This window comes from Sinohyriopsis cumingii, chromosome 5 (assembly GCF_028554795.1).
Source record: "Sinohyriopsis cumingii isolate HCF-2022 chromosome 5, ASM2855479v2, whole genome shotgun sequence".
In the NCBI taxonomy this organism is placed as follows: Eukaryota; Metazoa; Mollusca; class Bivalvia; order Unionida; family Unionidae; genus Sinohyriopsis; species Sinohyriopsis cumingii.
Window position 1 is genome coordinate 63,560,788 of NC_142965.1, and position 19,606 is coordinate 63,580,393.

The 19,606-nt window shown below is 36.5% G+C and overlaps 1 protein-coding gene across 1 annotated transcript in view; it reads left to right on the plus strand.

Moving 5' to 3' along the window:
- Positions 1-4,823: 4,823 nt before the first annotated feature.
- Positions 4,824-19,606, plus strand: part of LOC149799318 (neuroligin-4, Y-linked-like) — a 43,081-nt gene continuing 28,298 nt past the window's right edge. Inside the window, exon 1 of the mRNA XM_089958180.1 lies at positions 4,824-5,262. Coding sequence (XP_089814306.1) covers positions 4,824-5,262 — 439 coding nt within the window. The remainder of the gene's footprint in view (positions 5,263-19,606) is intronic.

The window sequence follows — 19,606 nt, forward strand, 5'->3', positions numbered from 1 at the left end:
GCAATGTAGTTAATCTATCACTCGTTGTAGTTAACGAATTCCTTACAGAGCCATTACCTTTGTCCACGTACTTCTTCGTTGTAGCGTCATCGGTTAATTTAGGTTCTCCCAGACCAGCAATTATATTTCCCGCTAACCGGTCATTGAGCCACCCGATATCGGTACATATTTACGAAACTCTACAAATGATATATTCGAGTTTTTTTCATCACCGGTAAATACCACTATAATATCGTTGGTTGCACCTAAAGCTCGCAGGATGATATCGCACCATTTGATATTGCTCGTCTTTAGCCGGGTCAACCCCTATATATAGATAGATAGATTCATAGATACATACATACATACATACATACATATATATATATATATATATATATATATATATATATATATATATATATATATATATATATATATATATACAAAGACAGACAGACAGAGGAAAATGCATGCATATTTATCATTTTCGTCTGTAGTCACGAGCGCAGGTACAACAAATGCATCCATCCATCGATTCATCCCCACGCACGCACTCATGAACACACACATACATAGATGCGTACCTACATACATATATACATACATACATACATACATACATACGTATTTGCCTAATTTATACTTACACACAGATGAAACAGTGGTAAGGATTTTATTAAGAAGATTTTTATAATTCATATTTATAAACTAGTCTGTAGCATTAATACATGTGTCTACAAAATATAAATGGACTAGAGACAAAATACGTGTGATGCACGCAAAATGACATAGAAAATGCTCTTTACGTACACACACTAATATTTTATTGAGCTCTTGTCGGTTACTTATATTTCGAACAATCTTGCTGGTATTAAACTATTTCCTTTTGTATCGTCCTGTAATATCAACGGTTTTATAACCATCTCTCTCTCTCTCTCTCTCTCTCTCTCTCTCTCAGTTGAAAAGTATTTTCATCTAACGTAATCACGAGTCTAATCTTCCATAAATTACTACAAATTAGGTATAACATGTTTGAAGAGAAAAATTAACTGTGTGTAGATTATAGGTATGTGACAAAAGAGAACTAACTCAAACAAAACAAATTCTCGAGTGGATTAGAATGTCAGGATTCCTTTTGTATTTTCTTCTTTAAACTCGGATAAATTAGTGCGTAAAACAGCGTAGAGCAGGGGAAAATCGTAGCATTTACTATTCCTCGTAGGCCACGATGCCGGATTCGGTCCACAACCTGGTTTAATCTGCGTAATTTTATCATACGGTCTGGCTTTAATATCACTTATTCGCCCCGTGCCCTTGGGAAGTTGCGCATGCCTGATGTAGACACTCGTATCCTTGTATGCAGGACTGAAGGCAGTATAATGCAATTATATATAATAGCAGGAATGAATAGTCAATTTACCTTTCTTCTCATATACTGCGTGTTTTATCGTCAACTCGATTCAGTTTAAAAACTCAAAAGTATAATGGTTGGTGAAAATAATATGACGCATTTTAAATCAACTTATCTTAATATACATGACAAAGTTTAATTTTCCCATGCATTTCTCTCTTCCTTTAACCTAATTATATTTTAAAATGACGTGACCAATATGTATTCATCACGATTGTTTTTATTTCTGGTTAAGCGTTTTTGATCCATTTATTGATAAAAACATAAGATCTGCTTCGATAGTCTGAATGGACAGGTTTGCTGGATTTGTCTCCCTTTTCCATAATATTGGCCGTAGAGATGCGTGGATGTTTGTGTGATATAGAGACTGGAATGGAATGAATACAGATTTGTATTAAAAATGCAACCTTTGTAAAGGGTTCGTAATGACACAGAATTCAAACAGATCTGAGGGAAATATAATGTTGGTGATGATGGTAACAAGAGCTTGTGTAGCATTAATAATAGTTGTTACAGCAGCAGCAGCAGTAATAGTAATGGATACACTTTACAAAATCTCACTTTTTCAAGAAGCAATGATTATATGCTCGCATCATACCAGCAGCATAGCAGTTTATCGTTGTGACTTACTATATACAAGAAAGCATAAGTAATATTTAAGAAAAAATAGAGATTCTTCAACACTATATTGCGCCAACTGATATCGTATCACAATGCGCACTTATATGCAATTTTTCTCATCAAATTATCATCCAAGTGAGTACAGTGTTTAAAGCAACAAACGAAGTTAATGACATATTAGGGATCGTACCATTTCTGCTATCTTCAAACTTTTCCGGTACATGGAGACTTTTTTTCCAGCAGTTTAGCATGGAATTTCCGTGGGTCTCAGCCGAATAACCACATGCATTTTATATATCTACTCTGAGGTAATCGGATGTGACGTCCGTCCACCTGAAACATCTACAAGGTTATGTATAGTTGGAACGTTGTTTAAAGTACATGGTATACCCACGTGATTAATAGCCTAGCCCCGAGGTGACTTTCTGAGTACTCGCCATCATCCTAATTACACAAATGATAAAGCATTTGAATTGTCTTTATAATGCCATTATGATATTTAATGAACATTGATTATCTGGTTCCTTGAAACGTCTTTCACAAATCTCATTTGCTGTAGTTGAGATGCAACTGAAAAAAAAAAATGGAATAAACGTCGCAACTAATCCGTCACATGAGAACAGATTGATTAGGAGTAGCATAGATTTAGTGATTTCGTATCACCTAATGCCAAACGTATTTCAAATGAAGAACACGTCCATCTTACTATTTCTGTGTTTGTTTGCATGTGTGTGTGTGCGTGTTTGTTTGCACAATATACATATTTTCAGCATAAATAACATTTATTATGTATAGAGATTTCTGATGAAGGAGGTTCCTTTATTTGATGAAGATCACTTAAAACACATTATGCATGTGATGTATAAACACAGTGTCCACCAGGCTTTAAGATGAATGCAGTTTTTAATATGGGTAGGTGGATATGCAAATGAAATTCATGAAAATCCTACAGCCAACAAGATCATTCCAACCAAAAGGCAATAAAGGAAACATAAAAGGTGAACAGGCTTGTGCGTAATTTGTTTTCATGCAATAATAAAATGATATTGCTGAGGACATTTTGAACTTGTCATTTGTAACTTCAATTTCGATGGTCAGAAAAAATGACATGGTCTTTTCCGTCATCAACGTCGTCATCATCGTTATTATTATCAGTTCTATAATCATCATTATATTTTAACAATTTTCATTATTTGTAATTAGATTAATTAGGCTTCTTAACAACGCGAAAGCTGTGGAAATGTAAAGCTTAATCTTCACGCACCTTATTGTCGTCAAGTTGGGAATGAGCAGAAGAAATTTTGTTGCTGATGAAACGTCTTGCGAAACACGCTTAAGAAAAATCTCAGTTGTGAAATGACTTCGTTTATAAGCTACGTTCGTGAATCTGGCTCCTGGGGAACGAGTTTTACTTAATTTGAATTCTCGATAACCAAGCGTTGCATAATGATATCGACTGACTGAATATTTTCTGCACAATGAATTACGAATGATTTTGGACATTATATATTTATGCATAGGTAATAATTGCTTGGTTTTCGGGATATTCCTTATATTAAAACTTAATCTTATAACTAATTTTTATAATATTTTTTCTAAATTTACCATATTCATGTGTTTTTATGTGTATTGTACAAAACTGAGTGCGAATTCTTTGCTACGTTTTGAAAATTAATTATTACTGTACATGCAACGTGCACAAGCAATTACAGCTACGTATGGATCAACTATCAGAGCAAGAAAATCAATACAAAATAGGCATAATCTTATAAGTCAATGGTAATTATTCTTATGGGGAAGATACTGAGAGTCAAGTCTTGTGTTTATTAATCTTCCACAGAGATAAAACAGAACGATGTTCCCTCGTGTGCCCATAATAGTCAATCTGCCACTTTCTTTAATTTGGAGTAAGAACAGTAATGGAATATATGTTGCGCTTCACAGTGTTCATGGTTTTAGGTTAATGCAGTCTCCCGCCCAACATGCTTACTCAGAAGCATTGTCTTTGAAGGTATCTCCCCAGAATGAATTGCCTTCAGCTTTTTCTGCTGCTTTCTTTCCTCGTACAAATTGCATCGATGACGTTAGAGATTTCGTTATATGTGGAGTGTAGGTTACAAATTGCTGCTAGTCGACAAATCATGAGGTTTATAACAAGCATCCCCCTGTAAAGATGATTACTTCAGCCACGAATGTTCCACGAGGTCTTGATTAACATTCAATCAACATTTCGGCCTCGATTATGACAGCCAATCGATTATTCTCTGCTTTGATGTCTGCGGATTCATGTTCTTAAATTTGATAGTGAGACACAATTCATAGCTCTACGTTCATATAGCACTGCTACTAATATTCATGTGGAGATGTGCGGCTGAAAACATCTCAATGATTCCGGAAGGCATCAGAGATTGAAAACAAAATGCTATATGAGTGTACCTGAACTCACGTACAGAACTACTAATATAGAAATTGGCTTCGGTCAGTGAAAGCATTCCCTGTAGAAGTCATCATTCAACCGGAGAAAACGTTTGAGTAAGATATATTAGATGTTGCAGTGAAGTTGACAGCTGTGTGTAGCACATGGTGGGGTGATAAGTTAATATTATGGAACTTCGTCAGGTAGTTAATAATCAGCGAGTAAATTTGGATAAATTCATCGTCCTGATTACGCGCAAAAGTGTTATCAAGAGAGTCGATTTTACATGCGTTTAAATTCCGACCTGTTCCAGTTGGAGAAGAAGGACGGAAATAAGAACATCTTATCTAATCTGTTGATGTGTTTTACATCTTAAGTCACGAATCATTAAGCATGCATTTAATGAAGTTAGAATTGTCATGTCTGATAATTGCGTCAATGCTGGACAGTATAACAGCTAGAGTAATCATCAAGCAATTAGGTCCCTCATTGGTTTCCACAAAATATGGGAAAGTTAGAGGAGCTTTGGTTGAGTTTCCAAATACCGCTAGTGTTCAGCTAAGTCCCGTGGAGGCCTTTAATGGCCTGCAGTACGCATCTCTCAGAGATAGATATCTCCGGTTTATGCCCCCAACCAGTCCTATGGAGTTATGGGATGGAATTAAGTCTGCATGGAGTCCTAAGGCGGCTTGTCCTCAGAAAACCCTGCGTGAAAAGGATTTAGCAGGTGCAGTGCCGGATGCAATTTTAACACAAACCATGAGGATAGCTCAGTTTACTAAACATCCGATTGAGGACTGTCTCACTCTTAATATGTTTGTGCCACTCAGAGGTAAGTGTCATTCCTATTGCGTCACAGATCGAAACGTAAGCGTATGTGATTGTCATAGAGTTTTTAATTTATGGTATAAATTGCTTTTTTTTTTGTCCGACTGTCCGCCTTGTTTCAAAACGTGTTAGTCTTATCTATCTTATATTTTTAAATCATTAACAGTTATTCTTTACCTCGACTGTTTAACCATATAATTGTTGTTTTGCCTAACCATCTTTTCCAACTACAATATCTAACTTATCTACTGTAAAACACTAACGTATGTTGCAGGTCACTCTTTTATATTAAAAACCAAACAGCCACCACTCATTATTTTGCTGCTAGCTCCTAAAACCAGGGGATAATACATACAGTAACATTATTTATTTCATAATGACTAGGGAGTCACCTATAATTTACAATACTTAAATGGAGCAAAATAAACTTCGCGTCTGTGAGAGCTTTTATAGTAGATAAAATACACCCATTTGTAGTTGGCCTTGGCACTTGACAAAATAGTTCTCACATTTGCACTTGCCGTGAGCAATCAACTATTAACAATATACAGCGTCTGGTTGGATTCCTTTTATTTGTTATTATTTCGCCTTCTTCCCCATTTATGTAAGCCAAAGAGTGATATTTAGCAAGAATGGCACAACAGATGCACTGAAGCTTTGCTCGCGAAACGGGTTTCGTTGCACAGAGCGATCGCCAACATTTCCAAAGTTTACAACAATTACAGGTAATTCTGTACATAAAACCCTTTCATGCTTTGCGAAACTATAATCGTCTTTCTTTAGTGGGTGTTAGCTAGGCAAATATATTATGATCTGAAAATTTGGTTGTTGTTCCAAATCATCTCATGAACAGAAATATCAGTTTGCAAGTAGCTTAAGTATATGTTAAAATGTGCACATAAAAAGTGCGTTAGAAACCATCCTATCTGGGAATCAAGAAAATAGGAAGGAAATTATACTTCATCAAATATAAGAAGGTTGTGTTTGTAATCATGAAAGTATAAATACTATGAAATTAGTAGGAAATAATACCGAAGAGGTAGGAAATAGTATCGAATAAGTAGGAAGTAGTATCGAATTAGAAGGAAATAATACCGTATTAGTAGGAAATAATCGAATGTTGGAACACATGTTTAATAATTTTCCCGAATAAAAAGCATCGAGCAATTCCTTCTTCTCTGTTCTGTAAATATAGGTTTGAAACAAAGCACTATTCGCATTCAAGCTAAAAGATTTGGAAATAAATGTGATGGCACTCGTTGTTAGTTTTGTGTCGTGACTGTTATATAAATACTTTAATATAGCTTATCTTTGAACAGGTAAATATCCATTGATATGATTATTCGATTCAGGATCTTAAGAACAAGTATTAGTCGAATGTCGACATCATTTAATCGTATAGTCCCAAACTAGAAATAATGCATTTCAATCGAAACACGTGTTAATAACTTATATATCCGACATTATTTGTGTATTGGAAAAACCTCTAATGTTTATAATTCTCATTTATTTTTGTTCATTTTCCACAACAACTGAAATAGATGTTAAACATTTCTCTTTAAAGGTTTGAAATGTATTTCATTGAAAAATAATTAATTTCTACCATATGATAACACAGTCAACAATAGAACTGTTGCAAGGTCACCACACAATTTAAATTATACTAATTACTCTCATGCGTTTTCGTATATATACGCTAATTTTCTCCATTGCGTTCATCCCCATCGTTAAGCTCCTTCCCACTGTTACGTGATATACTCGTCATCAATCCAAAACTATTAGCAAATATGTATTTGATCATGTAGTTCCCACAATGTTAACGTCGCACTACTTTAGATGGCTCTAACAACATGTGTTTTACCGTGTTCTTTCTTTTGTTTTGTTTGTTTTTTTTTTATGTACTATGCATTAGGAGGCATCATTTTATCTTTATGAATAGTCTAACGTAGTTCATACAGTTAAATAGAATGAGAGATCGACATTGTTCTTTTAACTGAAAGTCATAATATAACTTATATTCGATTGTTGTGAATAAAATATATTGGATGATTCACTCTCACGACGGGACAGAGTTCGATTTGAATGCACAGCTAATACTGAATTCAGTTTGTGACGTCCAATAACCGAGCAATAATTAGATTTCCATTCCATTGTTAGCTCTCATTTGAAATTGTTCCACATCAATCACTTCATTTTATCAGACAAGTATCTGAAAATCAGACATAGTGCATATTGAAGCTGTCTGCCGAATGATAATTTCAGCCAGGCAACGTTACTGAGCAAAACTAAGGGCACAAAATCTCGTTCTGTTGGTGCACATTTATACTCGATCAAATGATGTTCAAACTATTCCATCGAATACATTATTTCCCTCCTTGTCACAGTCTATATCACGATCGTAGCGTTGCAGATTACTACGTTTTGTCAATCTTAAGAAAGCTATGTCCAAGGTCTGATCGTTTACCTTTGGAAACACTCAATGCTCAGTGAATTCGTGACGTAATAGTACGCTTTAATTGCAAAGACTTTTGGAGGACATATTAAGCTTTAAAGCTATTAATGAACGTCTGTACCTCTTTCAATCCCATGACAGCGCTGGTAGCAGAATTCCAATATCTTGGCAAGTTATCTGATAGCCAATGAAACGCTGGTAACAAAGAAAGGTCCAGGATATTGGTACGTATTCTGATAGCCAATGGCAATGATGTTAACAAAGAAAGATACAGTATATTTGTAAGTAGTCTAATAGCCAATGATAATGCTTGTAACAAAAGGACATTCCAACATATTGGTAAGTTATCTGACAGCCAAAGACAATGCTGGTAACGAAAATGGTTCCATTATATTTGTAGGTTATCATAATGCCAAACACAACTAATATCAGGAATCTAATTGCAACATATTTTCTCCACTGTTGGCGTGTTTTCTTCTGACAAAGTATAGTGTATGACGTAATGAAAACATTAAGTATCCTTGTCAAAGAATTTGATGAGTTATATCTTGATGAATTATGTGCCAATGGCATACTTTGTATATAACCAGCAAGTCCATGGACGCAAACCATGGACAAAAATCGCCACGTTCTGTTTTCACCAATGGTTGCCTGCGATAAAATCTCCAATTTTTTCGCCAATATGCATACAAGCATACACTATCAAGGAGCCATTGACATATGCTTATACACATCAACGAAGTGTCTATTGTTTGATCGACATATCACAGCTTTTGAAGAGAAATTTGTTTGGGGGTAAGGACACTTTTAACATATTATGGACTATACCAAGTCGGGGAAAGAGAAGCTGAATTCCTTTCTCAATATTGGTTGGCCTGGGCGGATAGTGAACCCGGAACATTGGAGTGCGAGCCTGACCCTCATCCATATGTGATACTGCAGCTCTCCATGAAAGAGAAAATCCGGTTGGCTCAATCATTCGGCGTAATAGGTCATTTTGGGTAGATCCTAATAAAACATTTTACTAGGGATCAAAATAAACGGTTAAGCAGGTTTATTTATATTAATTAGAAAGGAGGAATGCTTAATAGTCACTGGTGAAGTGAGAAAGGAATTTCATTCATGGTTTGAGGCTATGCTGTAAAGTCTTTCATTTGCATACCAATGGCGAGAACTCACATTGCACATCGATTAAAGGTATGAAAACCACTGAAAAGGCAGCGTTAAAACAATATATTTGCTTCGACTTTTCCAAGTTTGCAAACAAGTTGACGCTTATATGGGGAACTGGGTTTTTAATTCTATAAATGTTTTTCGAGTATTCGAGTAATTAGTGTTTTGAGTCGACCAAGTTGTACTATAGCCTCATGCATTCTACACTCAGCACACCATTTATCTGAAGGACGTTTCGGGCAGCCATTTAACAAATATGTGATTGATTTATACCTGGATTCGTGTAAACAAAAAACAAATTATAAACCATGAAGAGGGTCTGACTTTACATTTACACACATATTTAATATAAACCCAATATGTCCCCTTCTTTTTCTTTATTATTACCAAATATATTTAATGAGTGTTACGTGGATGTTAGATACACTGAAATACAAGTTCGTGTAGAATACGTTTTAAAATGCACATTTCTTACGTTTTATGGTATCAGTACTTATTTGCCTTTATCCATATTGATGTACTGGGAACAATATATGTCATTCCTCTGTTCGCATAATAATGTGTGCGAATCGTTGTTAGTCTAGTTAGCACGTTATATATGCCCTGCTGTAATGTTCTGATCATTTAGCTTTTTCAAGTCCACACCAAAATTTCAAAATATGCATGCAATATATCCTGCGTATTGCTTGAAATTATGCATACCGTTTAAGATTTGTAGTCCAAAAGAACGTTTTGCATTGTCTGAAAAGAGAAATAAATGTATTTTAGTGTCTCTTATTCACTTGACGAGGCAAGACAAGATGAAACGAGACGAGACAAGACGAGACGACACGAGACACGTTAGAGACGAGACATGAGACACATACGAGATACAAAACACAAGACGAGACACATGACGAAACACAAGACCCAAGATGAGACACAATACAACAAGACGATACAGAATACAACAAGACGAGACAAAAGCCAACAAGACTAGAACAAGACAACACAGACGAGACATAAGACACAATAGACAAGACACAATAGACTAGCCACAAGACACAAGTGACGACACACAAGACACAAGAGACGAGGCACAAGACACAAGACACAAGAGACAAGAGATAAGACACAATACACAAGAGACAAGATACAAGACAAGACAGGATATGACATGAAATTATCATTATAATGTTGCAATGATTACAAAATATGAGGTATATAGGAATTAGAACATGAATTTTATGTTATTACATAATGCTTAACAGGGGCTACAATATTTCCAAATCACAGCAACAAAATCTGCGAATATTTTATGAGTTGTAACTTAAATGTATCAATTAATTAATTATATTTTATAAACAGTAGTATTAGAAGCGTAAAACATAAAAATAAGATACAGATATGCATTCCTTGTTACTTGAAACTGATATAATAAGCAATACCTTTTGTTATAGGTAACATTAGCCCATCTATCGGAATCAATAGGAAATATGATTTACAGATGTAAAGTTATCTAAATGTTTAGATATATGTTTTGGTGATGAGAAATATATCTTTTCTAAATCGATACTAGTTTTAAATAACATGTAATTAAGATATTTACATGACATATTGATGTTAGCTGCCCAGTCTTGTGCGTAGTTATATTTTAGTCGTTTGTTCTATCGAATTTGTTAACCATTTAACTGTAACACAACTCTGATTTCCGCATACTTTCCCAACATCATCTAATATAGATTTTACTTCAATTAACCATTTATTTTCATAGGAATTATAACCAAAGTGTTTGCGTAAGTAAAATATAATACATACACATATATGATAATATATTTTGTCACAACCGTTCAACAGCATAGCTCAGAACTGTATCAAGTGTTTTTAATGATGATTGATTCATGGGAAACGACCATGTCTGTCGTATATGATGCATGGAGGGGCAAATTGTTTGATATTCAATATGCTTCTGAGGAAAGACCGTCCATGTCAGATTTCACAAATGACCCAATTTCATAAGCATATGCTTACATAGGCACAATGGTTTCATCGAACAGTTCAAGCTGATACGCAATAGCTTTTATGTAAGATATTGATCCTAGATGAGTCCGTGCTTGACGAACGTTCCATTTCTGTGAAATATAAGATGAAAGTACTTGTATTCATGAATAACACCAATATCTACATTGCCTATCTTTAATTTATATGTAAGCTTCTTTTCTGAACCAAATATGATATTTGTGTAAGTTTCAGTTATCCAAATGTCTACTGAGCACATCAAGGGCAAGCTACGTGTTAGCTGTAAAATCTACGACATTTATGGCGTCATCAGCTTATAAGCGCAAAAGAAGATTAGATATATTTACAATGTCAGTAAGCATGCTTGGAGCGCATACTGTACAACAATTTACCTGTAAAAATGTTTTAGGTCATTTGAGAAAAAAAGAACAACAATGGAGTTACATTTTCACCTTGTCTTACATGTTTTAATATAAGACAAAAACAACCTCTAGTGTCACTATCTGTGCACTGAGTATATTGCTTTAAGAAAATTCGAAGATTTCTTGGATTGAAGTACTTAAAATAGATTTTATCGTGCCGAAATTATTTGTGATAATATAGTATCTGTTTGTATGTTTTGGTTGTAAAGTGCGTAATTGCATTCACGACGACTTGTTAAAATGAGAACAGTGTATTGCAAGAGTTTGCTTGTACTGTCTTCTAACAGCTAGGATATTAGCTTTACGCTCTGAAAGGTTTTCTAAGTTTTATGGACCTTCCTATAAAGGTGGTAGCGTGTTCTGGCTTGCATGCACTTGCTGCCAAACCATGTCTTATAATCAGCTTCGTTCTTGTTGGATTTGCAAAACATTTAGCTTTATATCCTTTGTAATGGAATTTCAGTTCAGCAGAGCTAATACAATATTACTAATGTCACCGAAAATTCTATTTGCATCACCTCTTTGTATATTATCCTTATTGATAAGCTCCTGCAATTAACATTAAATATAATTCCGATTTGGAATATTTATAATAGCCAGGAATTCGTTGTTTCTTCTCGCATCATCATCATCATCATCATCATCATCATCAGTCTCATGACCTAGTGTGGTCGTTGAGGCACTGTGCTGCTGAACATCTGACCATTTCCCTCCACTTGTCTGGATCATGTGCCAATGCCTGTGTCTCCGCAAAACTTTTCCTGGTTCATTCTGTGATGTTGTCACTCCGCTTTTTCTGTGTCTACCTCTCCTTTTGCCACCATGGACGTTGCCCCGCAGGACTGTTGTGGATAGACTGTTGGCTCTAGTGACATGGCCATATCATTTCAGATTTCTCTTTTTGACGGTGGTGAGGAGGTCCTCATATTGGCCTACTTCGCGCCTGATGGTGTTACGCACTTCTTCATTTGTGATGTGGTCCATGTAAGAGATGCCAAGGATGGTTCTGTAGCATCTCATTTCAAGTGACTGGATTCTTCGTTGTAATTCTGCTCTCAGTGTCCATGCCTCACATGAGTACAAAAAGACTGAGATGGCTAGAGCTCGCAATAGTCTGATTTTAGTTTTCAGACAGATATTCTTGTCTCTCCATATGGGTCTTAGCTTTGACATAGTTGCCATTGTTTGTGTTGTTCTCGACAAAATTTATGTTCTTGATCCCTCTTCAGTGATTATGGAACCAATATATTTGAACTGGTTCACTGTTTCCAGTTCATGTCCTCTGACTTTAATCTTGGCTGAGATTTGTTTGCCACAATTTGTCGTCAGTTTTGTCTTTTCAGCGCTTATCTCCATGTCAAATCTGGAAGATGTTTCATCCAGGTTCTTCACTAAGGTGGCTAGCTCGTCTTCACTGCCTGCCAACCCATCAATGTCGTCTGCAAAGCGGAGGTTGATGATGTTACGCCCTCCAATGCTGACTGTCCCACAGTGGTTTTCCAGGGCTTCGCTCATGATGCGCTCTAAGTAGATGTTGAAAAGCGTGGGTGACATGAGACAGCCTTGACGCACTCCCACTGTTGTCTGGAACCAGTCCCCCACAGCACCTTGGGCAATTACTGCACTGGTATCCTTGGCGTACAGCTGCTTGATGGCATTGGTTAACGTTTGACCCATGTTATACTTCTTCACTGTGGACAAAATTGCCTCATGCCACACTCTGTCAAAGGCCTTTTTGAAATCTATGAACACATGATAGATGTCTTGTTGGTGTTGCGAGTACTTTTCTCACAGAACCCTGGGATTGAATATTTGTTCTGTTGTGCTTCTTCCACTCCGGAACCCGGCCTGTTCTTCAGCAATTATTTCTTCTGCTTGTGGTTTCAGTCTGTTCAAGATGATCTTCAGCATTACCTTACTAGCATGGCTGATCAAACTGATAGTTCTGTAATTTTGGCACAGCTGGAGATCGCCTTTTTGGGAAGTGTTATAATCAGTGACTGGGTCCATTGTGTTGGCCATTCACCTGTCTGCCAGATCTTGTTGCAGATTTTTCTTAGTAACTCTTTCACTGATTCTCCCCATTCTTGATAAGTTCAGCTGGGACGTTGTCTACTCCAGCTGCCTTCCCATTCTTCAGGGCTCTTATTGCTGACTCCAACTCTTCTTTGAGAACGGGGAAGTCATCATCATTTGAGGAGTATGGAACTTCAAGCACCTCTGGGTCTCCTGTGGACTGATGGTTGTAGAGTTCTTTGCAATATTCAGTCCATCTTTCTGCAATGTCACTCGCTTCTGTGAGGCATTTTCCATTTTTGTCTTGGATGGTACTGACTCTTGGTTGTTTCTGTCTGGTGAGGTCTTTCACAATTTGGAATGCCTTTTTGCTGTTATTCTTTATCAGACTGTTCTCCATTTCTGTGCGCTTTTGTCCAATCCAATTTTCTTTGGTCGAGTTTTTTCTGATATTCTTGTTTATTTCTCGGTACTCCAATGCCCCTGTTGTGTGTCTGGTGTTTTTTAGTACTCTTCGGGCATCACACAACTTCAGAATCTCTTCTGTAACCCAGGGTTTTTCCTTCGGGCGATGGAGGCCAATGATGTCCTTGGCAGCTGCTGTCATGACTGTGTTGAAGATGTCTGTCATCTCATTGACATCACCATCCATCACAAGGAGTGAAGCAAATTTTCCTCCAATTATGGCTTGGAATGACTTGCAGATGTTAGGGTCCTTCAGTTGTTCAAGGTTGAATTTGAGCCTGATGTTTTTTGGCTTGTTAATTTTCTTCAGCCTCACTCGGAAGTTCATAATCACGAGGTCGTGATCACTCCCAACATCAGCGCCTGGGAATGTCTTTGTTTTTTCTCTATTGATGCCAGATCGGTATCGTAAAGATTTATGTTGTCCCACGGTGTTGGCTAGTACCAAGTTGTTGTAGCTTGCGAGCTTGCCTGCCGTTGTCCACCAGGACGGAGGTGACAAGTGTGCTACTGGTACTATGCATACAATCAGAGCGAGAGACAACATTGCCATCGCCACCTGGAACATTAGAACTCTGGCGCAAATTGGAAGACTCCAAGAGTTGACACATGAGTTGGAACACTACACATGGCACATTCTGATACTCTGTGAAGTTAGATGGAAATCCCTAGGAGAACACCAAACTGAAGATGGGCATAGTGGAGAGTGTGACAAGTCCATAAATGGAGTAGGCTTCCTTGTAAACAAAGCCATCAAGGGATCTGTGCTTGAATGTTGCCCCATATCTAGCAGAATCATTTCCATTCGTCTGAAAGCATCTCCCTTTAACATCACAATTATCCAAGTCTATGCTCCAACTACCGATCATGATGATGAAGAAATAGAGGAGTTTTACAACAAACTACAGGGTATTCTAAACATGGTCAGTAAGAAAGATATCCTCATTGCCCAAGGAGACTGGAATGCCAAAGTTGGCAAAGATGCTCTAAAAGACTGGGAAGTACATTGTGGACCTTCTTGCAATGAGCTTACCAATGAAAGAGGGAGACGGCTGCTCGAGTTCTTCTCGCATGCCCCAATTTATTAGGTCTATCATTGTCATATAAGCTGATTGCTTTGAATTTGATATCATAAAGCACAGCAAATGTCTGAAAACAAAGAGTTAAAATCAATCACTTCAAAATGCAAAGGTTTATTTTCCAAATGTTCTGCTTCTTGGACCGGTGCTTGTTCCCACATCCGTGTTAATTAATGCACCCTTAGCATAGGTGTGGTTTATATAATTAGCTTACACACATTTGATAGCCGCTGCGTTCCATGAATACAAAGGATATTATGCTATGCTGACTGACTTCCAATATCGGCTGAGGTCAGTTCTCTTTACACATTTACAACTGTAAATGTTGTTGTTGTTATTGTTGTAAGGTGTAACCCCATTTTTCAGAACAAGATAGACTATACATGGCGGCCAGTATAAATGGTGGAGGAAGAACCCATGAAAACCACAGAAAGAACCACCGACCCACAAGAAGCTACTGGCGAACATTTTAAGTACCTACACTTGGGCGATCATGAGACTCGAATCCACGCAGACAGAAGTACGATGGCAGTTATTCATACCGATCAACGCTTTAGACCACTCGACCACTCGACCACTCGGGGCCCCCAAATGTAACTGGCTTTTTTCGTGCTCAGACAAATGGAACGTGTTGCATCAGCTGATTGAGAGCGTCCGCAATTCCCGAAATGTAATACTAAATTAAATGCACAGAATATGTACCCTCATTCGAGAAACATTTGATTTCATCTTTACATCTTCACAGTTTCGAAATCTTTTGCCTTTACTTTAATTTAAGATCAACGATCGGGCTATATTTACTAAACACCCTCTGGAATCAGTGAACGTATATTATGAAAAAAAAACAGTGATGCTTAATTTCATTGATTATGCAATAGTACGACACTGTAGTTTGATGCTATTGCAGTTATATTTTTATGGTGGGAGCTTAGATATTGAAGAGTTGCAAAATTATCATGGTATCGCATATTTTATTTGATGCTAACAGACATATATATCATACTTTGGAGCCAAATCACAATCTACATATCAAATAATTTGCGTTTTTATGAGACCCTTGGTGAAGAATATTAAAAGGAATTGATTCTCTATTACCATCACATAAATTTGATTGTTACCCCTTATCATTATTATTATTATTATTATTACTATTATTATTATTATTATTATTATTATTATTATTATTATTATTATTGTTTTTGTTGTTATTTATGTAACTGTGATTGATGTAAATAATAGGGTTAGTGAAAAATAATTGGTAAAATAATTGGTTTGGTAGAATAACACGAATACAAATTATATTCACTTCAGTAATTTTAAACACATGTGTACATAGTAGATTATTTTCTCGTAAAGTTATATTTACCGTTTATATTAAGTAAAGGGTTTGTCTTGCCGATCGATCTTATAACCAATTAAACGATCTTTATCAAAATGTGCTTATTGGAATCAGCCAATTCTAGAACTTCTTCGTAAGATATGCAACAACTATAACGTGTATTACGTTAATGGCTTTACTAAAGACATTTATATGTATTCAGATTGTGTTACGAATTAATAGATCTAGACCTATTGCAAATTAGTGTCGATATTCTGAAGACTAGTTTAACCTGGAATGATGAACTGTATTGTTACAATTATGCTGTACCAAGGACGAAAAACGATGTTTTTGAAACACATTTTCTAATCGTGCAGTACGACACACTCATCATTTAAGTCATGTGTTATTTCACATTCTAGCGCTACTTCATTAGGTATTTTACGGACTGGACTGAATCAACTAATTATTGTCCACGATTTGTATATTGGATCTTTTCCGATCAATCCAGGAAGTGAGATCATTACATATTCTAGATGACTTCCTTAACTGTCACTCACGCATCATTGATCTCCTCATTTAATACCAATTGTCAAGGATCACGAGGTTTGCGGGCTTGATTATGTCTACAAAGCGGGAAAAAAATCGAGCAGATATTACAGGATATGTATAGATTCAGTAGTAATTGAAGCTATCTTGGCAAATGAAGCTGACATTGTCAGTGTTTGTTTAAGAGGGATATAATCAACTTGTCTGAATGTGTCACTATATCAGATACACATATAGAGATGTACACCGTGCCTTGCTAAGGAAAGAGAGCAACACAGGGTCTAAAATATTCTTCTCTAAAGGCAAAGAAAAACAATAAGTGGCAAACTAGCAAGAAACTGCATGCTGTTAAATCTTATGTACATTGAGAAACATCCTTGTTTTTCTATTGAACAAAAACACATGCACACATATGATTATTCTATTTTTACATGTTACCATGCATTAACAAAACTTTGTCTCTCTCTCTTGTATCAGAAATCAATAATTGATATCGATAAAATGAGTTTGTAACAATAATCGTGAAACACAACCGATATACGAGGATAACAACGAGCTTACATTTTAATACATATTAATCCACATGTTATGGCTTTAAAAAACCTGTCATAATAATGTTGTATGAAATATGCAACTATAAAATATGTACATGGTGATCTATCGCCCGTTTATTTTACGTTACGTTATTTTACGCAATTACACAACAGTTTCTCAACATCTTACACAAATGAAGCTCCTTAAAACAATGCATTTCAAAGAAATACCACAAACCAAAACATATAAAGATCAATGAGACTGTTCCATGTTTAAAAGACAGAAGAATCTAAAAATATATGTTTTAACAATTGGTGTGCAAACGGTCTTAAAGGGAGGAAATTTAACGGAAATATTTTTGTCGCTGTCAGACTGTTTTAATTTTATAACACCAGTGAGATGTGATGTAGAGAGCGATCTGGGTCTAATCTACTTCCAATCTAAGATAGAAACAGTGATGTCGGGCATTTCTGCGCACCTAAGGTTTCCGTCATAATACTGAAGCAACATATATATTAGGACAGAAGTTTTTAAATAAAAGTATTAGGATTGAAATTGTTTCAGAATCGTACTAAAAGTAATTGTTCATTGAATTTTATTGAATTTGTCTCTCCGCATAGATTCTGCTTTCCCAAACGCTCGTATCGGTGATCAGGATAATTTTCTATTATGATCTGACATACATGGTAAGTGAATACGGAACAGCATCGACGATACGAGAGTAGTTGATTCTAAGTTTGTTCACATCCTATGAGGAAAAGAGGTAAAGGGAATGAACTGAACGGGATTATGTATAGTGGAAGAGCGGATCGAAACGGATTGACTTTAATCGACAATCCAAACACGCGTTACAAAATTCAGTAACAACACTGAATCTGTCTTGCAATCCGAAGAGAGCGGTCTTTGAAGTCACGTTTCTTATATAGATGCGCTGGCGTCTGTGCGAAGTGAAGCCATGCGACAGAGTTTTCAAACATGACGCAAGCTAAGAAGACGATGAATTGGGGTGCACCGGCCGTGGAGACGGGGAGCGATGGTATACCAGTAGCAACCAAATTCAACACAGTCTTACCTCCAGAAGAGGTCGATTTTACTTGGGATTTAGTTGATTTTCTTTCTTCTTCGCATGAAATTGTTCCGGTACCGGTAACTTCGCCACCTTCTCCTTCTTCACCAAACGTCGATGACTTTAAACAGAGACAGAACGAAGAATTGGAGAAAGTTTTACAACAGCAGAATGAAGCAGAACAAGCTTTTCTCTTTCAACAGCAACAGCGAGAAGAAGATGAGTGAAGAAGGTGTAAGAGAGAAGAATAATAGTTAAGTCAAAAGGTGTTGGTACACTTAGACATTTTAGCGGAGTTAAGGAGTCTGAAACAAATGTATCAGACTCCGTTATTACGACCCAAGTGAAAACGACCTTCCTGAGCCAAACGGCCCATTCCTGTTACTACGCCTGAGATACCAACCAGAGAAATTTCTACCAAATCATTGACAGAAGTAAGTCCAGAAGTAGACCTAGGTCGTGGCAAATACTAAGGCAATTAAAGCGGATTACTTACCGTTCCTGAGTTGTTTTCTTCTTCAAAAAGCAAATACCCAAAGGTCCTTCTCAGGGCCATCCACTTCTTTCAGAAAGAGATAGCATTCATTTTTCCAAGATCAATTAGAACTCAAAATCCCATTTTTGCTCCATGGTGTACTTGTGTGAATGGTTGAGTGTAGGTTCCTATTCTAAAACATCAAAACCAAGAGACACTTACGTTTTCTATCTGGTATATTCTTTTATAACTTTTGCAATCCAATTCACAACACAACAGTCTAACGTGTTCATAGATTTATCCTGTGTTTTTTTTCTCACTCACTCTGTTGTTTTAAACAGTTTTCACTTTCTCAGGTTTATCCTCCTCTTCTTCCCCACTTTGTTCTCTTCTTCTTTATTTCTCTTTTTTCTCTTTCTGGACGTGTCTCTGTTCTTACTTTGGGGAGGATACCTCGTCTTCTTCCTGCTCTAATATCCCCTCTTCCTCTTGATCCTGTTGCTTTTAGGGCATTCTGACAATGATATTAGGTATCTTGGACTTTGTCTCTTCTGACTCATGTCTTGATTGTTTCACGGTCTGGACACTCTGAAGACTCATGTCCTTTCTTCGTACATATATAGCAAATATCTTGTATTTTATCTTTAAAAGAGTGGGAGTAGTCTATCAGCTTGTCTGAAAAAAACACTTTCGTATGACTCATTACAACTATCTGATAAAACATTCGATCTGTGTGGGCTCTTCCATCGTTCTGGTCAGCTTGAGAGTAAAATTAATAATGGAAGGGAAGACACTAACCCT